The 27,342-nt window shown below is 31.2% G+C and overlaps 1 protein-coding gene across 1 annotated transcript; it reads right to left on the bottom strand.

Moving 5' to 3' along the window:
• On the bottom strand, nt 1-27,342 carry LOC129227632 (CAAX prenyl protease 1 homolog; the record flags this gene model as incomplete). The annotated part of the gene is given in 8 exon segments (XM_054862221.1): nt 1-280; nt 1,986-2,129; nt 4,148-4,255; nt 7,649-7,812; nt 11,700-11,841; nt 13,003-13,155; nt 20,132-20,248; nt 27,256-27,342. Coding segments are annotated over 8 exon segments (1,131 nt in total), but the record flags the coding sequence as incomplete, so codon positions are not given.

The following is a 27,342-nucleotide window of genomic DNA, read 5'->3' as shown; positions in this document are numbered from 1 at the left end:
TTAAAAGTTCACAGACACTTTATTGAACAAAACACAGATACAGACAAACAAGTTATTAAGTTAGTCAATTTTCCCCCAACGCTCTGATTCTTTGAAGCAGAGGTGGGTGGGAATGATGCCATGCAGAGTACAGCCAGTCATGAACAGGGAAACCCAAGTTGTCCCGATTCAGCTTGATCAGTGCGCTGCGCAAGTCTGCTGCTTTGTTTAGAAGCTTCGCAAAAGTGTCAGCTTGGAATTCAAATCGCCTTGACAGAACGGTCATCAAGAAAGACAGGATCTGGAGAAGAAAACTAGTATAAACAGAGTTTGATTATAGTAATGAACTTAGAAGAAAGAAAAACCTAATAATAGAGGTTTTTTGATACATGGCAGTAGCATAAGTAAAGGTGGGGGGATTTCTTGGGGTATATTTTTTTACTTCTTAAGTACCCACATCTGAAGTGTATATTTGTTCAAGGAGATTAGTTATAGCTCACTCCTGCAATTTTGGAAACACTTTTCACTATTAGAGCACTGCTCACAGTAATGACAGTTGGCTTTTCTGAAAGGTTGCCAGCTTGGGCCGATTATGCTTACAAGCTGTGTCCCCCCCCCCCCCATGAATAAACAAATTTTGGAGCACCAAGCTGATGGGGAGGAGGGGGAGTTAGGAAAAAGTAGGAATTTTGCATGATCAGAATTTGTTAGCAAAAAATGCAATATATGATGACACTTTTGGAATAAAGAAAATAAAAAAGCTAAAATGTATTTTATTTTGTTACAAAAATTACGATTTAGGGCAGAATTTCCCGATACAAACAAATACAGTAGACCCTTGTTTTACGCGGATTTATTTTATGCCGTTTCGATCAAATGCAATATAAGATTTGACACCTTTATTTTATGCGGTTTTACGCGGATGCAGCAATGCAAAGAGATAAAATTTTTCCTTCTTTCAAAATCGAAACTCCTAAAGATTGCAGATTACGCATAATCAACTGCATTTTGGCGTGCCAATAATTGAACTTGGGTCACTGGAGACATTTTATGCGACTGGTTCCAGAGCTCTTTCCAGAAGTAAAGTTATTAAACTCACACAATTCAGAACTCACTGGAAGAAGAGCTTTTAGGAGTGACAGAGGCCAAAACCAACGAGGATAGCGACGTCGGTGACCAAAAACGTTCACACTGAAAATTTTGAATATTCCTAGACAACAGAAATGATCTTTCTGATTTGTTACTGAAAGAAGTATCTATCATGGAAGTGACAAAAGTGATTGTGGATGCGCTAATGCTCTGCAAAGAATTGCAGAGAAAAATTCTTAATGAATGCCAAAAGACTATCATAGCCAGCTCCTCTTCATAAACAGAACACGAAATTTATATTTATTCATGCATGTTATGTATAAAAGTCAATATAAGTACTCATTAAACTTATTATACAATTAGTCATCACTAGAATGAAGTATTTTGTTATCCACGGAACCAAACCCTTATTATAACACTAATATTAGGTCTCAATTTACGCGGCATTTCCGTGGAACGTAACACCCACGTAAAACGAGGGTCTACTGTAGAAGAAAAAGAATTATCTTAATACAGCTATGGAAACACTGGATAAAGGAGATGCTTTATTAAAAATTTTTACATTTAAATGAACCATGATGTTTACTTGATTGACCCAGCACATACAATAATGAGCAGAACCTTGTGCCGTTTCTAATGAGTATGTGTGCTCAACTGTCCTGCTCTAGCTTTTTTCTTGGGGGAGGGGGGGGATGCTTTTATAAAAACTACAAGCAGGATGACCTGCCCTTTAAAATGAATCCAGTTAGCTCTGAATATTTTTTGAAATCATAATGAATAAAAACAATTTTATTCATTTGGTAACCTTTTGTTAAATAAAATAAAGAAACAGGAACATTTTTGAATACACTTCAACATAAGTAGTGAAGGTTTAAGGTTATGAGGATACTGCAAGAGAAGCGTAATTTATAACTTACTTCATTATATGGGGCAAACACAAACTGTAGTATCACTACAAGACCAACAATAACTGGTTGTTGGTCATAAAAGCCAAATGCAGCAAAGAGTGTGTCATTCTTGTACAGCAAAGCAAACACAGCAAAGCAGAGAAACAAGTTAACCTAAATAAAGAAAAGAAAATTAAGTATGCATAAAACAGATTTCATTATTCTAAGACACTAAAAATGTATCTGCAAAAATATTGACCTTTTTTAAAAAAAATTTAAATAGCATATGATTGTTAAAAAAAAATATTACAAGAAAAGATGTTTAGACAAAATCTTCCTACAAATAGTTCTCTAATTAAAAAAAATTGTAATTAACATACATAGTTTATACACATTTTTTATTCTTCACGTGATGAATTATACATAAATTAAGTTTATGTATTCATTTGAAAAGTTTGCCCCCTTGTTAAAGATCAAATTATTGCTTAACATATTAAGATTTGTTTCATTTGAACAATAAAATTTGAAATGAACACTAACTATACAGACCTCTTGCACCAATGGGAGGCCACAGGAGTGTGACCTCCAAAAAATTTATATTCAGCAAAATTTGCCACACAGTTCAGCGAGTTTGGGTACAGTATTGCAATATTGATTCCTTTTATAAAATGATGCTAATGTCTCATTAGACGGGGTGTGCAATATGCTTGCATGTTGTTGTGTGTGCGTTTTTTTTTTTTTTTTTCATGTTTGGTATAATTTGGAGGTTTAATTGGTAAATTGAGAATCCTCCTTCCCAAAAATTTTAGTTTGGGGAGTCACTGTATACAGGGTAGTCCGGAAGTGGGCTTATCCCCTCTTTATTTTCAACATTATGTTAGTTATGGTTGAATGTTTGTTACATAAGTTACCTTGCAGTCTTTAGGGTCATAAACATTGGTATGAACACCATGCAAGCTGTAACACAGCTGAATTCTGCGCTATGTTCTTGCAGATGTTTTTGTAGGGTCACTCTAGAGTCATGAGGGTGAAGGTAAAGAGCTTTTGGCATTTTAAAACTGCTCATACTTTCTGCATTATGTAAAATATTGTTCATTTTTTGTAACCTCAGAGAGCATTGTCTGTAGTCATCAGATTGCGACTACTTGGTGACCAGGCAAAGGGAGCTGGTAAAAAATGCCCCGCAAAACACCTGTGAGGACATGGGGCGGAATTATAACTGTGTTATGACAAGGATTGGTGCTCATACCAAAGTTCATTGTTCTTAAAATACTTGAGAGTAGCTGTATATGACAAACATAACTAACAATGATGAAAATAAAGCGGGGGTAAGCCTACTTTCAAACCACTCTGTCATGTCTGTATGTTCATACAAATATTTAACATACCATGAATAGTCATACTATCCTATTTGGCACATAAGATATTAGGTTGTTACAAATGTATTAGGTTCGACCAAAAATGGAGGGGGGGGGGGTTTCCCTTCTTATTTGCTATAATAATTTGCAATATCACAGAAATGTTGTGTATTGATAAAATTAGTAATACAAAATTTCGGTGATATAAAGTTACATTTTCTACTGTCCTATTAAGCTTGAATTTTTGTTCTATTTGAACCAAATGCTACCTGTGCAACTCCTCCTCTTTTGTTATAAAAATAGATTAGTAATGCTCTTTATTTAAAAAAAACTTCATACAACGTGGCAGTTGGAGCAAATCAAGTGCAAATTTTTCTTCACAAATGTATTCAATCCAATATGTTTAAATCATTTCTATGAAAATTGTGTTAAGCATTGAACTGCCAATTTGTCAGTGAAGCAGTAACAATGCAGTACAAAAAATAAGTCGCGTTTAGCTACGTTAAAAGATGCTTGAGATGAACAGAAAGGCAAATCGACAATTCAAATTTAGTTTATAGTTCTGTCACTAGCAAGTAATCTGAGCCAAAAGATTGTTCTCGATATTCATCAGATTTATCACAAGAAAAGTCCACTTGTCATTGTTACTAAATTAACAGCTTAAACTTCTATGATTTAGTACTAGAATTCATTTAAAATCAAAGGAAAAGAATTTACACATCAACTGTTGTAAAATAGTTCATGGAAATATGTATGTTCCAAGATTTATTTATTCAAACTTTTCTCAAATGGAATTAGATTAACATCTTCATCATTACTGAAAGACTTCCCAACCTGAGATATGACAAGATTTTTCATCACATGATTCAGTTTCCAATGGCCAAGTTCATGGGCAAGTACTGCTAAAACTTCATCATTACTGCATCCAGTCTTTGGCGTGGCCTAAATAAAAAAGAAATTTGCTCAATAGTAGCTACAGTACATTCTTCATCTTTACACCTCAAAACATGAACACAGACACAAAACATTGATAGTATTTTTCCCACTGTTTCTTTGCTTAAAATTTAGTATTTTCTCAAAAATACGTAACTTTCAATAATTAAACAAAATTTAAAAACTAGTGATAAACTTTTTGAAAGTGTTGAAATTAAAATACTCAGATATAGAGCAGCATATGTCAGAATGATTTTCAGTTTTCTGAGCACTTGAAGCAGGATACAAAAAGGATTGTAAACGCTCAAACACAGCATGCAATTTTTGATGAAACTTGCATCCAGTAATGGCATCTTTACAAATTTTAAAAAAAGAGGTTTTTATCATACAGTAGGCTCTCTGTTTAACGACTTTCAAGGGACCACAAAAAATTGTCTTTAAGTAGAAAGCGTCCTTAAATAGAATGCTTTTAACACTATAGTGGAACATATGGGTCCATGAAAGGCGGTCGTTAAGTAGAGCGTCATTAAACAGCGAGCCAACTGTCTTTATACAATGTTGTAAATATGAATTTTAAAAAAATGCTTGAAATCAAAGTGCATTAAAATTACCCCATTTCCAAAATGTTGAAAAATTAACCAAACAAAAACTCCAGTGAAACATTTTACAGAGTGGCGACAGGAACTGTGAAAAAAAGTTCCCTGACTTTTCCCTGATTAAGTTCACCAAATTTCCCTGATTTACGTTACCAATGATAATGGTTTTCTTTCTTTGCCCTACTTGAAATCCATAGTATGTTTGTATAAAATGCAGTATTTTAAACGTTTTAAGTTGTGTAAAGTTGTTGAACTAAAGGTATATTTTTAAAAAATGCTACTTTTTTAATAAAATGGTTAAAAAAAAACATATCAAGTCATTTTTGGGGGGGAAAAAACCTACAAAATAGTATATTAAATTTTTCGACAATGGAAAGATTATAGAGAATTTAAAAAAAAAAAACTTTACTTCCAGAAACCACTTAGCATAAGAATTTTAAGAAACTATTAAAATCACTCTTAAAAACATATGTGTATTTATGATAGAACTAAAAAGTAATTGAAATTATTTTGAACTAAATTTTCAAACAGTATAATAATTGTTGCAAGAATAACAAGCAAAAGTGAAAGAATAGAAGTAATGGAGTTATTCTTATATAACTAATTGACATATTTATGCAAAACAGATGAAACCATTTGACATCCATTCATATGGAGCTTTTCACTAATCAAGAACATAGATTTTAATGAATGAATACAGCATTTTAACAATAAAAAATAAAGGTATTTACTTAAGTTACTTAGTTAACTCTATTTCAAATGATTTCAGTATGTAATGAAAAAAAAAATCTTACATCGCTTTTGTAACAAACTTTGAAATGCAAGGGGGAAAAAAAGAAATAAAAAAGCAATTAGTTAATTTCAAAATATATAAAAGAAGAATACAACTTGGTTATAAAATAAAAGAATCACCGAAGAAAAGTCCGAAGAAAAGAAAACCTTTATAATTGCGGTGATAACAAATAATATAACGGCAAAAAACAAAGTTTTTTTTTATTGAAAGTTCAATTTTATCAATCAAATTAAAAACAGGAAGAAGTAATAATTTTTAAGCTTTTATAGTATTAATTCAAAAACCAAAGATTTCTTCTTGAAATTCTGATTACAGTATGCTAATTACTTCGAGACAATGGAATAAAGGCAAAGGAGCTAAGGCATTAATGAAGGCTTCCTCTTTGCCTGTATGGTTGTTTATTTTACGTAGCATTGAAAGCGTAAAAGGAAATTTTAAGCTAGGTAAAATAAACAACCTAACAGACACAGAAACAATCTTAGGAAGTTCATCCTGTGAGGAATAATTAAGATTCAATACTTTGACGTTGAAGAAAAAAATGCACAAATATGCGGCAGTGCATAATCACACCTCATTAATTTTACTTTTTTTTGAGCAGATAATTGGCGGAAAATGCGTAGGGAATTAAAATACTTAATTTTGTAAAGCAAAAAAAAATTTTTTTTCCTTCATAAAATCAATTTTCCCTGATTTTTTGTTATTTTTTCAAAATTCCCTGATATTTCCCTGACTTTTCCCTGATTAATAAAGTTCCCTGACTTTTCCCTGATCTCCCTGATCTTTCGCCACCCTGTTTTAATTTGTTAAAAATTAATTTCCAATATACATTAATATTTTAATTCTGCATTTATTTTATTGCAGAATTTAAAACATAATGGGGAAAGGAAAATCAAGAGGAGAGTGAGAGTTTTAAACAAGTCTCAATTTCAAACTTTCTCGGCACCGAAGGTGAATCCAAAAAGGTTCAAGAGAAATATTTTATGTAATTCCGTTCATCTTTAAGAGGCCAACAAAAATACATTGCGAGGGCCCCCAAACTTGTAAAGCTGCCACTGCCTATGTCTGATCCGGGCAAATGTTACCAAAATGTTTGCACATGCCGGTGTCTCACAAGAACAAGTTAGTATCTTGTGCTACTTGATTTCTAAAGCCCACCTGAGATCAGTTCTAGTAAAAAATAGATAAGCCAGGTTGTAATTAAAATAATTTACTACAACACATTTTGATGATTTTGATGACACATTTGGTAGAAAGTCTTCATTATAAAGCAGTTTTTTGAAGTGGAAAAGGTAATATATCTCTTTTCATTGCATTAAATATCATAAAAGAAAACAGTTGTCCATCAATTTGATTTTAATACTTTAAAATTCAAAATTTACAAGAGATCAAATTGTTTACACTTTGTTTGCACGCATAATAACTTTTATTTTATAACTTCAACTTCTTCCTACTCCCAGGGAGTATTCGTGCAAGTAAGCTGTCAAAGAAAAGAAGCAAGAAAACTTGAAAGAAAAAAAAAACACATTTTCTAATAATAAAGGCATCAAGGGCATTTGTGTTTTCAACACAAGAATGTTTCAATAAGATATTTTTTCAGACCAGATCAAATAAAAAATGAGTTCAAATGAGGAGTCATCTAAATCAGAGCTTATCAATCTTAGTATGACTGTTCCACAGTTAAATGTGTCTACATGCTAAAATTTGCAACAGCAATTAATATTTTGACTACATCCCTCTTTTTTTTTTTTTTTTTTTTTTTTTAAATAAAGATCTCTTGTTGTATAAAACTGAAAGAAAAAGGTTAAAAGCCTTTAAATTCAATGACAATATGTTACTCTTGACCTTTTGCTAAAATCTGTGGATTTCAATTCAAATTTTCAATACCTATCACGATTTTCATTCAAGTTTTCAATATTATATGCTACAACCTAAATACTTGTAAAAAAATGGTTCTAAAATAATATTAATTTTTTAAGAATTTGAAAACTCAAAGCATGAAAGCGCCATAGTTACCTCATCTTTCTTTTTCTCTTCAACACTCTTTTCTTTTTCTTCTTCAGAACCCTCAGTTTTATTCAAAGGTGTATAATCTTTCAATAAGGTGTCAAATAAAACAATTCTTTTATTTTTATAAAACCCATAGAAATAAGCATTGCTGTGTGCAGACCGTTTAGATCCTATAAAATAAATGAGTTTAATTTAGAAAAGCTCTTATAATTTATAAAATGAAAGTAGCGAGACATCAGTCAAATTTATAACTTTTAAATAAGTTTGAACCAATATTATTAATTAAAGATTCTATTACAACTTAAATTAGCTGCTTACAATCAATTATGAACTAAAATCAGTAACTTTTAGTTTTATAACATACTAGCGGTACCTGCACGGCTTTGCCCGTAATAGAAAAATTAAAAGGTCTTTTGGTTCGCCTGTATATTTACAAATGATGTATGGTGAATTTTCTCGCCAATTGGCTTGTGCCCATGTTACGGTTCCACATTATGATAATTTCGTAATTTACTCATCCATCTTATGACAGTTTTGTTCTTAAAATTGGAATAGAAAAAGAACCACATCAAATTTTCGAAAAATCGCTTCGAGGTGCACACCCCCATGCTGCAAACTAACTTTGTGCCAAATTTCATGAAAATCGGTCGAACCGTCTAGGAACTATGCGCGTCAGAGATCAAGACATCCTACAGACATCCTCTGGACAGAGACTTTCAGCTTTATTATTAGTAAAGAAGAAACTTGTAATTCATTTAAAACTAAATTATTCAATTTTTTTTTTGGTATAGTTTATTTATCAACTTAGTTGACATTTATCGTTTGTCATAATAGCAAACTTGCTTTGAAATTCAAGCTGAAACCTTACTTAGTGACAATGGCCTGTTGAAATCCAAGGAGTAAAATGAGTATTTCAAAATGTTAGATTAAACAACTACCTGATATACAACACATGATATCACTTATTTGTATCTGCACTTCTTTTCATAATAAGTTTTTACCCTCTCTAGTGATGTGGATCAGGTAAATACCCAGCGGGTAGATAAATATTTTTTGGGTATTTTACAAAAAAAATGCAAAAAGTGAATGGATTTTTGCTTTTTTTTTTAAATCTAAATATGAAATAATTGGTAAAACTGTTACACACATATGTATTAGACGGTTTATAATATTTTTTATTGAAAGTCTTGATGAAATTATGAAAGAAACATATTATGAAACAAAGAATCTTTCTTTTCAATGTCATCATTGGAGAAGTATAAGCAATTCAATGATGAACTTCAGGATTTCAAAATCACAATCTAGGTTAGTCATATCCAAAATGGGAGAAAAAAAAAAGGATGCATGAGGAACGTTTAGAAGAATAAACCGAAGTGGCAAATATAGAAACAGTTTTCACATTAATAAGCAAAAAAATAATAAAATATTGTTTTCTGCTGCCTTGCTCATTTGCATTTGCTCCCCTGTACTTCATGATGAAAATGTATTCAAACTATTTTTAATACACGAAATTAGTGATGTAGGGTGGGAAGGTAAATATTTCTTTAAGTATTCATCCGAAGGCAGGGTAAATCCCCTAGTACAGAGTTTCCCAAACTGTGGTCCGTGGACCCCCGGTGCTATCCAGCTGAAACAGTAAAAATAATCGAGATTGAAGGACGAATAACGGTAATTTAATTTTTAAAAAAGCTTATTTATGAGGAATAAAGACGTTCTTGCTTAAATACATGCAGGACGCAGCAGCCCACCCCCACCCCCCCCTTCCCTCGGAAGTAAATACATTGCACATTAATTTTCTGTACATAACGAGGTTCATATTGTTAAAGCAAACATTGAGGCACATTATTACAGCTGGGATATTATACTTCTAATAAAACTTTTGCTCCAAAATGTTTAAGACTCATCGTGAGGATACTAAAACGTAAAAAAGTTTGGGATAAATTTAATGGTCAACATTCAAAATTTCAAGTAAGTCTGCAGTCGGTTTTAATAGTTATGTGAGCACTACTGTTTTATAAATTTGTTGCATAATATGCTAATTGAATTGAAAATAGAATTTTACTTCCATAACTCAAAATAACAATGTAAGAAATATAAACCAGACATGAGATACAGAACAATGAACAAATAAATTTAAAGGAAAAAAAGCATAAAAATATATTAGGAAAAAAAATAGATTTAACTATGTCAAATAATTTATTTTTTTTGCACTTGCCGGGGAGAGGGGGGGGGGGTCTACGGAGGTTTGAAATTCGGGAACCTCTGCCCTAGTAATTGCGCATTTTGCAAAAAAAAAATTTAGGTGGCATCAAAAGATGTGATTTCCTTTTTAAAACATAAACCGTAAAATGTAAGATTAAAAATATAAAAATTCATATATGTTATAATTTTTTTTAAATTAAAGGCTTAATGAAATCTTATCAAAAAACCTGTCAGAATTTAGAATGAACTATTCTAAAACTTTTTACTTTTTGTAGAATGGCTTTTCATATCTGAAATTTGGCTATCAACATTGATTAGGCATATCCAACACATTTAATGTGAATATCATATTAGATTGCTAAGTTGTTTCACACAATAATTCTTTAAATATGAGATCAAAATACAATTTTTGGGCAAACATTTATTGTTTTGTATATGGTTGGTTATACATACATAGAGAAATACATACAGAAAAGTATTTTAGTTGAATATAAATTTTTGAAATAAACACCCCGGAAAAATATCCGTTTTTGGTATTTACCCCTAAAAATAAATACCCAGGTATTTTACATCACTAACCCTCCATAAAGTAACCTAAAACTTTGATCACATAAAGGGGTGTGGTCAGTTAGGCCATTAGGGGCCAATGTAAGCCAGGATGTTTTTGCTTCAAAATTCCAACACATTTTGAAAAAATTTTAAACAAATAACAAAAAATATTTTCCAACCCTCTCGAGTAGAATAACAAAATTTGTACTAAAAGTTAGTATATACATAAGTCAACTCAACTCTCACACATCTGCACAGCTGGGGACTGAACAGTGAGCAGATTTTCATGTCACTTGATTTATTGACGATCTTGTAGTGTTACACTCAAAACTATTCACAATATTTTCAACAAGAAAAAAAACGTGATAACAAAAATCTTTTGTCAATGCGCAACCTGTTTATTTTGACAACTTTTTGACAGCTCTCGCGTGTTTGAGGTTTCTGCTAATGAGTCATGTATGTGTTCATTTTTTACTGTCATCACACATGTAAAATCATTTAGTTCTAGTCTTACCAAAACTAATATGACCAGCTAAAATCTTATTGGTAAATAATTCTTTAAGATGATAAATAAAAAGCATAAATAAATGTTAGCCTAAAAGAATGTCATAGGCTACAACAAAATATAGTATAAAAGCAGTTATGATACATTTAAATTTAAATCATATTGACACAAATCAAACCTCACAGCGTCACTTAAATGAAATTTAGTTATTCTTTTCTTAAACTTGCCATTCTCATAGTCATTTCCTGCTTAATCTACCTAACAATGTCACTGTATGCGTTTCAATCTCATGCGGAATTTGGGTCAGCAGATTTGAGAGGTTTGTGTTAATGACTAAAACTACCTGGGGCTCTGGGGTTCAAATGAGTAGTCTCAAAATCTTTTTAAAGAATTATAAGCATTTCAATTAAATCATAAGGCAAATTGTAAATTTAGAATAAAAGACCGGCATCAGACATATTATAAACAACCGCCCTCAAAAAATAACTTTAGATTATTCTCATACTGTGTTTCCAAAAATAAAAAATTCTATTGATTTAGTAATTTAAAGAAATGAATAAATTTATGCAAGGAAGGAACTTATCGAAGTTAAGAGTTTCATAAATAACAATGCAACATCATTAAAAAAAATTGACTAGTAGATCTTGTGCCCTACATAAATAGAGAAAAGCATGAGCAGTTATGTTAGCAAAGCTTAAATAAAGTTATAAGTAAAATTGAATAATTTCATGAGCATTGAAAGTATCACAAGTTGACTTACAAAACATATTAAAATGTATAATAGCTGAACACACGTCTTACCTTCAACAACATATAATTTCTTCAAAGGAAAATTGATACTTGCAGCCAATTTCTCAATTCTACTTCTTAGCTCACCCTCGGGCAACGGAGTGAATTTATCAAACATAGGAGCAATATAATCAGCATAAACAGTCATGATAATCTACAAAAGAAAAATGTACAATTATCTACAAGAATACTGACAGCAACGTTAAAAAATTAAACAAATGAACTGTTCTTATAAAGTTGCTCTCTAAAGTAGAGTTATAGTTAAATAGGCAACTCTGACCCCTTGCTCATATGTAAAAATAACAATTCTTCTCTAATTAGATATTAATTTAGAATTTAGTTTCGCCCGACATTGATGGTACATACATTACTATGTAGGGGAATGTGGGGCAAAGTGAAATAATTTATGTAACTAACTTTTTTCAAAATGAACAAATTGGAAATTTGTGCTGAAAGTTACAGTACATAAAGAAAGAACTATATATTTTATAATGAAACTTGCAGTGAAACATTTTTTAGTTTTAGCAGTAAATTTATACCTCCAAATAAAGGTAGGTATTTTTCACTTTTTTTTTCATGGGGCAAAGTAAAAAATTAAGATTTTCTAATTGAATATTTTCTATTCGATTATTAAACATATTTTTGATCAAATAAATGAGTAAATAAAAGAATGAATGAATAAATGAATAGGAAATGAAGCAATCAACGAATAAAGAAATAAATAAATAAGTGAATACATTAGAAAAATAGATTAATAATACATTATTAAATGAAGTGGAATATAAACAAATTAATAAAATGAAGGAAATAATTAATAAATGAATATGAAAGTAATTTGAAAAAGGATTGAATAAGTAAAGGAAATGAACTATTTCACTTTGTCCCGCATGCATTTGACTAACTGTACAAAGCATTTAAAATACAAATAAGCTTAAAATTAAACAAATAATAACTGCACCGAATATTAGTAGGTCTCTAAAAATTTAAACTGTTAATAACAAGAACTTTATATCATTTAATAACAAAAATAGTTATTGACTTACGTCAAAATATTGCAATATGAGTATCAATTTTGGAAAATTACTTGTATTACCATATTCTTTGATTTTCAGAGGTAATTTTTACTTGACTGAAATGGACTACATGTGTTACTGCATAGTTAAAATATTACTAAATAGCTAATAATAATAGTAGTAATATTTCACCATTTCACTTTGCCCCACATTCTCCTGCAAGTAAATTGGCATTGGCTGGACAAAAAATAAACTTTCTAAAAGCAATTTAAAAAAATTCGTTTGTAAATAGTAAGACATACCAGAGAAATTATAACACAGAATAGCCAAAGAATCACAAAGAAGTAATCCCCTCCGATCTTGACAATATGCACAATACATGCAATCACAGGCAACAATATAGCTTGCATCACAATGAACTTCTTGACTTTATCTTTGAAGAAAAAGCCTACAGTCTGAAAAATTCAAAAAAGTTTAGCAACACATTAATAAATGCTACTTACGTTGAGATAAATTTGCAAGTTCTCAATTGAAAAGAAAAATTCTGTCATAAAATTTCTATTTATAAATCAGCAAATTTCTACTAAAATTTAAAATTCTATCACCTATCCTTTGTTTTATAAATTGGCTTAGCCTGTATGTTATATAGCAAAAGATAAAAGTTCAAATTTATTTTCTAAAAACTTCTTAAATATTTTAAGCAACTTGAAATCTTTTTGGCTTAACTGAACTTTCTGTATGTTTTATAGCAACTTTCTGCATGTTTGATACCTAAGATTTATTGAAAAAATTTCAACTTCAAGATTTACTAAAAATTTTTACAATTTACATGAAAAAGCAATTGTAAAACGATTTCGTGCTCGAGCTGGCTTCTCATGCTCTTCACTCAGCACTATGTACAACATTTCTACAGCTCTCATGCTGTCTATATTAGATTTTAGAGCAGAAAAAAAAATATTGTTTTGCATACCTCTTGAAGTAGTAAAAGATTAACTAATGTATGTCATCAGTGTGGTGACAGGAACTGTGAAAAAAAAATCCCTGACTTTTCCCTGATCAAGTTCACCAAATTTCCCTGATTTACGTTACCAATGATAATGGCAGGGGCGGCAAATAGGGGGAGCGAGAGGGGGCGGTTACACCCCCAAATTTTTTACTAAGAATAATAAAAAAAAATGGCTAAATTCAATTTAGATAACTTAGAAAATTATTTGCTTGCATTTTAAAAACAGAAATAACAGATGGAGAATAATTGTTTGCCTTAACTAAAGAAGTAATCTCTTCATATGGGTTAAATATTTCAAAATTGTGTATTCTATGTTATACTGGTGCATCTTCTATGACATGCCCGTGCAGTGTTTAGATTGCGCAATTTTGTACGCGTAAACTCCATGTCATTTTACATAAATTTTTATGCTCATATTATCACTTAATGTTTAGCTAATAAGTGTTCATTGATTCCTTGTACCAGAAACATATTTTAGCAACTTGATGCATTATATGCTTTCTTATAAACTCTTTGTAAAGATATGCTCTTTATGAAAAACATCCCACATCGAAAAATACTTTCATATCAACAAATATATCTAGAGGCTCTTTACTTGACAATCTCTAAGTGGCACACCATGGTATTCAAAAGTTAAATCTATAAAAGCTCCATAGAAGAATTACTGGAAAGCGACCTTTTCAATGATAGAAAATCTGATGTCATTTTAATATGTGTGACTTTGTTTGAATTATTGTTTACTTTATTTATACTGCGGAGCGTTTTTTGAACAATGCTACACTCTATCACAAAAATTTCAATCCGCTAACCTTAATTCTTGGACTGACATTTGAAACTCTTAGTAATTTTCACACTAATGCATGCTTGAGCCCTTGAACAAAGTGTAAAACTTTGTGACAGAACTTTCCATAACAGTTTTTATTGTATGTCAATGTAGAAGAGGTGACAAAACCACATGAAGTTTTTGTCAAAATATTAAATCACTATTTTAAATAAAATGATCAATTCTGCTTCTCAAGAAATTGAGACAGGATTTGATGAGATATATTTATCATTGGTCTGTTCAATATTATGTAAATCCATTATAGAAAGCGAAAAAAAAAAAAAAATATTACACTTACTTATAGTAAGTGAAATTTGAGGGAAGAAGAATTGTTTTGTGAATTGCTTCCATTGTTTTTTTATTATTTCAATCAGGTCAGTCATTTTATAGTAGATAACATTTGTGTCTCAACTTCAATATTGCTTTATTGTTCTTAACATTAAAACCATTTTATCATCCTTTCCTATTAACCTTATATATACCGTACTGAGAAAATTCATGTTCAAAAAACTCGACCCCCCAAACGAAATGCTGAAATGCCGCCCCTGGATAATGGTTTTCTTTCTTTTGCTCTACTTGAAATCCATTGTATGTTTGTATAAAATGCAGTATTTTAAACGTTTTAAGTTGTTGAATCAAAGATATATTTTAAAAAGATGCTACTTTTTAAATAAAATTGTTAAAAAAAACATATCAAGTCAATTTTGGGAGGAGGGGGGGAACCTACAAAATAGTGTATTAAATTTTTCTATATGGAAAGATTATAGAAAATTACAAAAAAAAAAAACTTTACTTCCAGAAACCACTTAGCATAAGAATTTTAAGAAGAATAGAAGTAATGCAGTTATTCTTATAGTATAACTAGCTGACATGTTTATGCAAAACAGATGAAACCATTTGACATCCATTCATAGGGAGCTTTTCTCTAATCAAGAACATAGGTTTTAATGATTGAATACAGCATTTGAACAATAAAAAAATAAAGATATTTACTTAAGTACACAAGTTAACTCTATTTCAAATGATTTCGGTATGTAACGAAAAAAAATCTTAGATTGCTTTTGTAACAAACAACTTTGAAATGCAAGAAAAAAAAAAGCAATTAGTTAATATCAAAATATATAAAAGAAGAATACAACTTGGGTATAAAATTAAAGAATTACTTAAGTCTGAAGAAAAGAAAACCTTTATAATCTGCGGTGACAAAAAATAGTATAACGGCAGAAAACAAAGTTTTTTTTATTGAAAGTTCAATTTTAGCAATTAAATTAAAAACCCGAAGAAATAATAACTTTCAAGCTTTTATAGTATTAATTCAAAAACCAAAGATTTCTTCTTGAAATTGCGATTACAGTATGCTAATTACTTCGAGACAATGGAATAAAGGCAAAGGAGCTAAGGCATTAATGAAGGCTTCCTCTTTGCCTGGAGGGTTGTTTATTTTACGTAGCATTGAAAGCGTGAAAGGAAATTTCAAGCTAGGTAAAATAAACAACCTAACAGACACAGAAGCAATCTTAGGAAGTTCATCCTGTGGTTAATAAATAAGATTCAATATTTTGACGTTGAGGAAAAAAGATGAGAAAATATGTGGCAGTGTATAATTGCACCTCATTAATTTTACTTTTTTTTTTTTTTGAACAGATAATTGGTGGAAAATGCATAGGGAATTAGAGAACTTAATTTTGTAAAGCAAAAAAAAAATTTTTTTTTTCTTGATAAAATCAATTTTCCCTGATTTTTTGTTATTTTTTCAAAATTCCCCGATATTTCCCTGACTTTTCCCTGATTAATAAAGTTCCCTGATTTTTCCCTGATCTCCCTGATTTCCCTGATCTGTCGCCACCCTGGTCATGGAGTGAAATATCGTCATAACACTTTTTACAGTATAGGATTTTTTTTTTTTAATACAGTACACTGCCGATTATCGGTGGTCGGATTATCCGCAGGTCTTATTACATTTCTTTTTTTTTTAAACTTATGATTGTGTTATAGTTCACTTTCAGATTTTAAATTTATTTTTTATATTCATTGTTAGTAGATGCAATGTGCCAATGTTTTTAGTTAAAATTTAAATGCATGTGTGAGTGTTATTAATTTTTTTTAGCTACTGCATACACTAAGTATAGTTTTTTACCTATTCGGATTATCCGCAGTTTTTGCTTATTCACAGTTACCGTGCCGCCCTATTCTGCGGATAATCGGAAGTTTACTCAGGGTTCATACACTTTTGGTTAAAAAAAGTTCCCTGACTTTTCCAGGTTTTCCAGGTTGTTTTTTAGAGAATTCCAGGTTACTTGCTTAATTAAAAATTTAAGTTTAAATAGTAATATTTTCAAAATAATTAAAATTGTTTAAAGTAGCAATGCAGAAGAACTGAAACTTCTCCCCTTAGATTAAAAAAAAAAAAAAAAAAAACTTGGATTTTTTTTCCTTTGTTTTCTCTGTCAAAATTTTAAATTTTTTTTTAAACATTTTGTTCAAAATTGTTTTAATTTGTTTACTATTTGTTGAAAACAGAGTACTTTCAACTTATTTTAGCGTTTTTTTTTTTTTTTTTTGATGTCACGCGTAATATTATAGCGTTTTGCTGTAGTCCTGCAGCAACCTTTTAGCATCCGCTTTTGGTTTACAATACTTTTTATTTTCTTATAAGTAGGTTACACAAAACATATTGAGCAAAATGCAAAGCTAAATTTTAATATAAATATGGTTAACTTGTTGCATCAATTGGCATACCATGTAATGCATAGTAACAAAAATCAAAATCTGCCGATCATAGGCCAATGCCAACAATCTTTTTTTTCACATATTAAAGGACGCTTACATTAAAATTTCAAATTTTCTTTTCCAGGAAGTATTAGTTAATTTTCAAAAATTCACAACTTTTTGCACATTTTAATGTTATTTTCAATGTTGCTCATTGATATAAACATCCAATTCTGTTTCTGGAAGTTTAAGTCTACTTCCATTGTGCAAACGATCAAATATGGCGACAAAGTGAAAAATTTAAAATAATAAGTAGATTTTTGGATTTGTAGTATAAAAGTAGTAATAAATAATTAATAATCCTTAAAAGGATACAATAAAAGCAAAATAGTCAGTATTTAGCACATAAGAGTATAAATCAATTAAAACAAAAAAATGTTATGAAGATTAAATTTTGCATTTTTCCTGAAAATAATTACAAATTATCCGAAAAAAAGGCACAATTTGTGTTGTTTTCAATAGTTTGCATTGCAATTAACATCCAATGCCGTTTTCGGGAACTTAGGCACTTAAAAAGTCTTGTGTACTTCCATCTTGAGAATGACCAAATATGGCGGCTATGCCCAAAAATAAGAAATAACTTTTTTAATTTGTTGCATGAAGACAATTAAAAAATAATTAATCTTCATGAAACTACAATTCATTGAAAAGTTTTTATCACATTTGCGTCCGAGGCAGTGAGGATAAGATTAAGTTTTAAGAACAAAATTTTTCATTTCTCAAGAAAATTATTTTAAATAACAATAGAAAATCAATTTGTAGACCATTTTTTGTTATTTTCATCAGTTTTCAATTAAAGAAAACATCCAATTCTGCTTTGTTTTTAGAAACTTAGGCACTTTAGGATCGTATCTACATCCATCTTGTGAATGACCAAAGATGGCGACTACGTTTCACACGTAGCTGAAATGATTTTCCGATCAAAAAAAAAAACTATTTTCCCCGATCGACCTTCCCATCTACAGGTTGTGCTTCCGAAGCAGTAAATTTCCTTTTGAGTTTGTGCATAATTGCTGTTCACCTGATTTTTTTTTCCCTTGGGAACTACTGAGAGCCAAAAATGGCGGCTGCTGAAGATTTTTTAGGTCGCCACTTTTTTCATTGCTTTAAAATTGCTGCAATTTTTTTTAAATACATCGATAAAAATGAAGATTAGATCTCATAAAACCAAATTCCCTGGGAAAAAATTGGGAAAAGAAAAATTTTGGGGACACATTTGGAAAATTCCCTGACATTTTTGACTATGTCATTTTCCATGATAATTCCAAGTTTTCCCGGAGCGTACGAACCCTGAACCGAATAGAATGTTGTGGCAACCCATCTAAAACTTTAGGCAGTAGAAAGAAATGCGTTCCCCTCACTGACTCCATGTAAGAAAATTTTCGCTCTTTTGGCGCATTTTTCGTTGTGAAAAAAAAACGTTCATTTCTCGATCGCAGTTTTTAAGTGCCAGCGTCGGTTTAGATAAAAATTTACAATTTTTTTTCGTGAAATCACAATAAAAACGAAGACTAGATCTCATGGTACTTAATTCCTTGGGAAAAAAATGAAAAAAAAAATTTTGGAGGACAAAATTTGAAAACTCCCTGACTTTTCCCTGACATTTTTGATAGTGTCATTTTCCCTGACAATTCCCGGTTTTCCCGGAATTCCCGGAGCGTACGAACCCTGTTACTGTAACATGAAAACATTCACTGGGAATCAGTAAGGGCTAAGAGCAGCTCAAAGTCTTTCCAAAAAGTTAGCCTTTGAAAAGTGAACGAATACTGCTGTAAAGCAGAATACGCCAAAAAATACCCCGCACAGCCCAAAACAAGCATGTTGCTGCAAAACTATCTCCAACATAGATTTCAAACTTTCAAAATAGACATTTTGATACAGTATGCAGTAGAAGAAATATTTCGGCAGAGCTGCAGAAACACTGCACACAGCTCTCAGGGATGGTATATAAAAATATTTCCATAATTAATTGCCTTCCTACAGTTCAAAATCTGCACACAGCTTATATTTCCCGCCATTGCTATTCCTCTTGCAATGTGCATCTTTTTGTTTCACCATGCAAATTATTTTTCAACTAAAAAGTTAGTGAAGTGGAGTACGAAGAGCTGAAATTTTCAAAAACCACAGGATTGGGCAGGATTAAGAATCAAGGGCGCCCATAAGGAGGGCAAGGGGGGGGGGGGGGGCTCAAGTCCCCCCCCCCCCCTTAGAAATTAGAACTTCCTTGCTTTTAGTACTTTTTTCTTTGGAAAAATGTAAAAACATTTCTTCTCCAGCCATTAATGAATATGTAATTAAAAATGTCAAATTTTAATGACTCATCTGTACTGAAATTCGCTTTCATGGGGAAACTATCCAGCTAAACCATGGTTAAAATAACTGAGCCCCCCCCCCCCCCCTACAATTTTGCACATGGGCGCCCATGTTAAGAATATCTAGGAGAATGTTTTCGTTTAATTTATTTCACTAGTCCTATGACAGATAGAATAACAGCTCTGATTTACCTTCCAAGGCAGAGTACATTACTAATTAAGGATGTGTTGTAAAATGAAAAGAAATATAATTTTTCTTTTGATTCATATATACTTGACTGAAAGAAAGAATTCTGATTTAATTAAACATATTAAAATACTCAAACTCATTACTCAATCACTATTTGAGTGCATTTTCTACAAAAAGTAATAAATGAAAAATTCCTAAATGTAAGTTAGACTTCTTACTTATTTTCTGTCGCTAATTGAATTTTATTTAAATCCTTAAAAAACAAACTTACAATAAAGATTGTTACAAAGAACAACACTACACCATCATAACAAATTCAAAATAAACGAACCTGCTTATTGAAACCATGCCTTTCTTCAATGACAAAAGTTAAATATAGGCTCCAAGGTATTTCCAGGATTATGTTAATTATAGATCCAAGAAGTGAGAAAACCACTGTTTGGGTAATCTAAGTATAAAAATTCATTTTAAAAATATGTATCATTAAATATTACAAGATTTACTGCATTTATTTAGATACAATGAGCTACTTTTAATATCTATCAAGAGAAAAATATTTGCAATACGAGCAAAGAATTCTCCTATAGAATTGTATAATTGATTAAATGAAAATCCAAACAAATGAGTTTCAGCAACAACTGGATAATGTACTTTCAACTAGTGGAGAAGAAATGAGAAAATAGACAAAGGGATATTTACAAATGTGAAACCAAGTTACAGTGTAACAACTTTGTTTTTAACGATTTCCTCAATTTAACGATACATTTCATTGGTCCAGATTTGACTGCATTGAATGTCTATGCTCATTGTTTTAACGATATCCTTGATTTAAAGATATTTTTTTCCAGTCACTTAACAATCGTTAAATCGAGTTTATACTGTACTAAAAATTAAAAACTACAGTGACTCTAGAATTAAAACAAGAAATGGAACGACTTCTCAACTTACCATTATTCCACTACACTTTTGCACCTTAAAAAAAGTTTTTCCCTTTATTTTGTTTCTGAACGGTAGGTTCAGGTTGTAACAATGATAATCATAACTCTTCACTGGGAGCAATCAACAGATTTATGTGATTCTGAATTACTTATATTTCTCTCAGCTAACACTTCAAAAACTCTTAAATTTTTCAATGTTCTTCACCATATTTCCTGCTCTATTGTCATAAGCAAAGCAGTGGATCCAGGGTTCATACTCTATTCAGATGAAAAAATTCCATGACTTTTCCAAGACTCTTCCATGATTTCATAAACATTTTCATGACTTTGTTACACAAGAACAGTACTATTTAATATCGAAATTGCCAATTTTCGGAAACGAGCATTTTCAAAACTTCTAGGTGAATGCTACTACCTCATTGAAGCACTTACTTGTGATTGAAAAAATATCAGTGTGCACCTTAAAACTAAACTATTTTTGTCTTCATCATATAAGTTTAAGTAAAGTAAAAATATAGTGAATAGAATTGAAATAATGCTTAAATGTCAAATATACAGTGAAACCTCCCTTAACGGACACTCCCGAATAACGAACACCTCTAATTAACGGACATTTTTGCAAGTCCCAGTCCCTCAATATAGGCCATTCCATGAAATTCACTATGAATAACGGACACTCCGAACAACGGACAGTTATTTCACAAAAAAATTCCCTTGCGATCGTAGCACTTCCGGTTTTTTTTCTTTTCACAGAATATCTTAGTAACTGCTTGCCTTACAAAGCCTCTCATCCTCCACAACTGATACCCCCTCCCCCGTCATTTCCTTATAACTGTTTCTTAGAATTAAATAGGTGGTAATGGGCAGAGGCAGCGATTGGGGCTTAAAAGTAGGGGGCAGAAAAAAAAAAAGAACTAAAGGACATGGTATTTTTTGCGGGCAGCAAAAAATGAAAAAGAAAAAAAAAGTCAATTTTGTTACGGTTAGTTTTGAGAGTATTGAAGCAGATAAGTGAAAACTGATGTCAGACTAACAATTAACGTACGTTTTTCTTATGATTTTAATGAATTTTGTACACAATAACTTTTCAAAAGTTAAGATAAAAAAGAGAGGAAACTGGACGCTTTTTCTAACTGGGGCACTCGGGAGATGCAATTGAGCAGACCGGCGCCGGTAGTAGTCGGCTTTATGGCGCCGTGGTTTTGTTGGGTTTTTTAATTTTTAGACATGAAAAAGATTTGCCCATATTCAAGCTCATATTGCCAACTGTCAATCATGCAACAGTGATACTCGAGATAAAATAAATAAATTTACCATAAAAAGTGTGTGGGGGGAGGGGGGTTGCTCCGCCGAATCGCCGCCGTTGGTAATCCAAAAAAAAGATGTCAAACTGTTTTAATTGATTACTTTAATTGATTAAATGCTTTTTAAGACAAGTGGGTGCTGTCAGTATACTTTTATTAAGAAAAAACAGATTAATTACGCTTGACGTAAAATGTAGTAAACCTTTCGCAATTGTTTCGATTGTGTTCTACAAAGGGAACAACGGCCCATTTTTAAAAAGTTAAATTAAGTAGTTCCTCCCAATAGCGGACACCTCCCAATAACGGACAAAACTTCTAGTCCCTTGACTGTCCACTATTCGGAGGTTTCACTGTATATATATTTTATAAACAGGCAGAATGATAATGAATGGGACAAAGGTTCTATGAGTCATTACTAAGTTTCAATAAATTTGTTGCAAAAGTTGCCTTTTAATGTCCCAACAATGCATTTAATCATCTACATACCTTGACAGTATTTTGGTTCTTTAAATTGAAGCCATTCTTTAGTAAATTCATATTTCTAAACCAGTTTTTTTTTTTTTTTTTCAAATTCAGTAGTGGTTTATCTTCAGATTCAAATGTGCTTGTTTACTTATTTGCCCATTTTTAAATGCATACAAATTAATAGGTTCAGAAATTTTAGAGCATAGTGTTTGATTCCTGACGTTGAATGTAGTAGATGGTCGCATGGATTAGTTTTGCAGGCCTTGTTTTAGAGTATTAGAGTTCCCCTAACTCTGTATTTTATTGCCTGATTAAAGATCTTGATTTTCTAAAACCTTCAACAAATAAAGATAAACTCTTATAAATTTAATAATAAAGTTTTTACGAGTGATGGGAAGGAACACGGATGGATGCAATTACATTGCGTTTTTTGAGTGGGCGTGGCAAAATCAAGCACGTGCAAATTCACTACTACAGAATATAAATTATAAAAAAGTGTTGAAAATAATGGCAAATTCAAAAGGAGTGATGTCCAAGCTGTAAAATAACATTGCAGAAAATGACGAGCGGCTGCTAGAGAAGTAGATGCAATGAGATTTCAAAATTCAGATTTTTTTGGTATTGTTCTATTTTTCAGTTTTAATAGCTTTTACTGTTGAATCACCCAAGATTTCTAATGCTCTTTAAGCTACTGTTACTTTCTCTTTGCCCAGGATATTTTTCCATGACTTTAAATAAATTTCCATGACTTTGAATGAAAATTTCAATTTTCCATGACTTTTCCAGGTCTGAAATTTGATTATTTTTTTTCCATGACTTTCCAGGATTTCCATGACCTGCACGAACCCTGTGGATCATACCTTTGCAGAAACGGTCATTTGTTTACATAACAGTTCATGTCTGGTCAATCTATAGCATTTAGTTTCCAAATTCACACTGTAATAGCTTATTAAACTTACAATCATTTGTACTATGGATTATTACAAATAGTTAAAGTACTTGAGAAATATAAATTAACCAGTGGTTGGAAAAACAACATTTCTTTTTTTTGTAGCGAACTACAACTACTTTGTTACAAATGTAGTTAACTGCAACTATCTTTTTTTAATGTAACAATTACAAACTATTTTTGAAATGTAGTCGCTACTTTTTAAAAAAAAAGTACATTAAATTTTGCAGTATTTTTATTTCTAAAGTTTTGCACCATATGCAATACTGTTTCTACACAACCTATTTTAAATTAATCACTGTACTGTCAAATTTTAAAAATCTTTTATCAGTTTCAAAGAGATGAAGACACTAAAAAACACTTAAATAAATTGCAATTTAATGATATTTTAAGTAACTAGGTTTTATATTTGTGTATAAAATAAGTGTGAGGTACTTAATGCCATAATATGCTATCATGATTATTAGTTATTAAATCATATATCAGGAAAGATAATTATTACAGGGTTCAATTTCAGAAATAAAATGAAGGAGTTTTGAAGGAGTAAAATGAGATTTTAAAGGAGTACTAATGGGCTGTCCTTAAATGACGCCGTCTTTCTTTCAACATGTTTGACCCCCTTCCCTTTGTCACAAAGTGTCACACTATATCTTATTATTCTTGTCACATGTCATATTTTTGTTAACATATTGTTATAATAATTGGATGATGTTACTTTTTGTCACTCTCTCTTTTCCCTTTGTCACAATTTCATGAACCCGTCACCATGACATCACTTGTGGATGACTCATTTTACAATATCATAGTGATTTGCTAAACAATTGTTTTTTTAACTTTTTATAGTACACCTGCTTATGTATGTTTAAATATTTAAATAATAATTAGATAAACTGACTTTCGCTGCTGAGAGTTTGGTGGAGGGAAAAGCAACAATCATAAAACTTGAAAAATTTGCCAAGTATCATTTAAGCATGTTTTACGACACTTATGAAATGTCTTAGTCATCTAATAATATTTTCACTTTCAACTTCTATGATCAATTTGCAATTCACATCTTTGGAAAAATATTCGAAATTACTATATCAAAATCTTCCTTGTGCCTTTGCCCTTGTGATGATGTTAAGTTGTCGATCTAAGATACTGTCATAAAAGGAATTTTTTAATCTTAAACTAAAAAAGAAAGAGTTTTGAAGGAGTTAAAACCAAAATGAAGGAGTTTGAAGGGCTCTTCAAAAAAATTTCTTGGATGAAGGAGTATTGGAGGAGTTTTGAAGGAGCGTACGAACCCTGTATTATCTGTAATAGAGAATTGCAGACAAACATAAACCAAATAAGCCATTTACTACATTAATTGTTTTTGGTTTTGAAATGCTTTATTTTAAATTTAAAATTATACTGGGACCCCCGTGATGCTGTGGTAGATGCTCGGTCTTCAAAGCCGGAGGCTGTGGGTTCCATTTCCATCTCACCTTGGGTGTCTTTTCATTCCTATGCGATGTACATCTTTCATGTGTATTGTTTGGAAATAAAATATGGAAAAATGTTGTACAGTGAAACCTGTGTAAGTTGACCACTCGCGGTGCAGTACTTAGGTGGTCAAATTAGACAGGTGGTCAACTTATAGAGGGTAGTAACGAAAACTTTTTTTTTTTTGTTATTTCTTGCCCTATGCATTCATTTTTTAACTAATTGGAATACTTTAAACTAACTTTCATTGTTCAAAATTACTTTAAAAGTAAAAATGTTTTTAAATATTTTCAGAGATTATTTATCAGAATGACGCGTAAATTATCAAATAAATTTAAAATTTCTGTAAATCGACAGAAGAAAAAAAAATGTCTCATTGCTTATGAAAAACTACTTACTTGACATTAACAATTCCTAAAAATTCATAACAAGTCAAGAGTGACTTAAATTCTTCATTTGATTTTTTCATGTACATTTGTAACAATGGTAATCTACTTTTCAACAAAATAACTCCTTAATTAAATTTGGCGCATTTTCTGGGACTTAACATAAGTCTAATGTTTTTCGATAGAAACATAAATATTCATTGTTTTTTTTTTTTAATGCCTAGTTGCTTATTTGATGTATAACTGATTAAATTTTTAGTACAATCTAATGCTTTTGCCTAGTGGTCAACTTACGAAGGGTTTTTTACAATACTCCAAACCAAAGCTTGTGTATATTAGTGGTCAAGATAGACAGGTGGTCAAGATAGAGAGGTGGTCAAGTTACAGAGGTTTTCCTTCATTACATAAGATAGGACTCATTCCGTTCCTGACAAAAGCGGTCAACTTATACAGGTGGTCAACTTTACAGGTTTTACTGTATTAGAGGTAAAAAGCTTCTTCGCCGAGAATAGCTATATACCTCTATATGTGTTATCATAAATCAAATCAATCTTCTAAATATAGATCAAAGTTTCCGACACTGTGGTCCGCGGACTCCCGGGGCTCGCGAGTCCATGCAAAAGGGTCCGTGGTGCTATACAGCTAAAATGTTAAATATAATTTAAACTGAAGGCCAAGTATTGATATTTTAATTCAAAAGGAAAGCACATTTATGAGGAATAAAAAAGTTCTTGCTTAAGTACATGCAGGACACAGCCCCCCCCCCCCCCTTCTCGGATCTTTCGGAAGTAACTTCCAGGGACTGGAAACCGATAGCGAGCAGAGGGAGTTGGCTCCTTATAATTGAGGCTAATTTAAGCAGGCAGCATTGTGAAGGCTACACAGATCCTAATCAGAACATTACGACGCTGCCAGGGAAGGTTTGCCCGAACTGTAGAAAATAATTAAAATCATAATACGCAATAAAAAAATTAACACACTTAAACTCATATAAAAAATTAACACACTTAAAAAACTAAGTCAACATTATTTTCGTCACTAACTCTGAAAAGTTCATTTTTATAAGTAAACTTGTTGAAGAAATTCGGCGATAACATTTTTATTCGTAATTGAATTTCAAACAGAATTTTACTTCCATAATTCAAAATAATAATGTAAACAAGGGCGTCCATATAGGGGGGCAAGGGGGGCTCAAGCCCCCCCCCCCTTGGAAATTAGAACTTCTTTTCTTTTAATACTTTTTTCTTTGCAAAAATATAAAAATATTTCTTCTCCAGCAATTAATGAATAAATAATTAAAAATGTCAAATTTTAATGACTCGAATCTGTCCTGAAATCTGCCTCTACGGGGATAATATCCTGCTAAACCATTGTTAAAATTTCTAAGCCCCCCTCCCCCCTTACAATTTTACATATGGGAACCCATGAATCTAAGCAATGAAATTCAGACAAGAGCTCCGAAAATATATGGAACAATAAATAAATTTGAAAGAAAAAACCCTAAAAATATACTAGAAAAAAATAAGATTTAATAGTGCCAAATCATTTTCTTTTCACACACACCTCAGGGGTGGGGGCGTGAAGTTCGTAATTTTTCCGAAGGGGGTCCACGGAGGTCTGAAGTTTAGGAACCTCTGATGTAGATGAATTTCATACGTTAAATAGAAATGCATTTATTTTTCTCAAAATAGATAATCATTTTCTATTCAATTTTAAGTTAGCTTAAAATTCAAATATTACAGTTAAATTTTTTTCATCAAGTATTCTGTATTCGATGCATCTTTAGTCTCAATGCCCTCGGTACTTATGTAGGAAAAAAAAAGTTTTTTTTTTTCTCTTTAATGTTTCATTCTATTTTTGACTTTCATACACAACTCTGAGCACAGTCAACAGAGGAAACTTATTTTCTAATCATACTTTGTAAAGCAAGAAAATTAATCAGTTACCTCATGTTCTCTTCCATAACCAAAGTATCCAGAAATTTTCCCACTTGTAAACCACATCCAAGGAATTCCTCCAAGTATCAAAACTGC

Source organism: Uloborus diversus, chromosome 8 (genome assembly GCF_026930045.1).
Source record: "Uloborus diversus isolate 005 chromosome 8, Udiv.v.3.1, whole genome shotgun sequence".
NCBI lineage: Eukaryota > Metazoa > Arthropoda > Arachnida > Araneae > Uloboridae > Uloborus > Uloborus diversus.
This window is presented reverse-complemented; position numbering and strand designations above follow the sequence as displayed.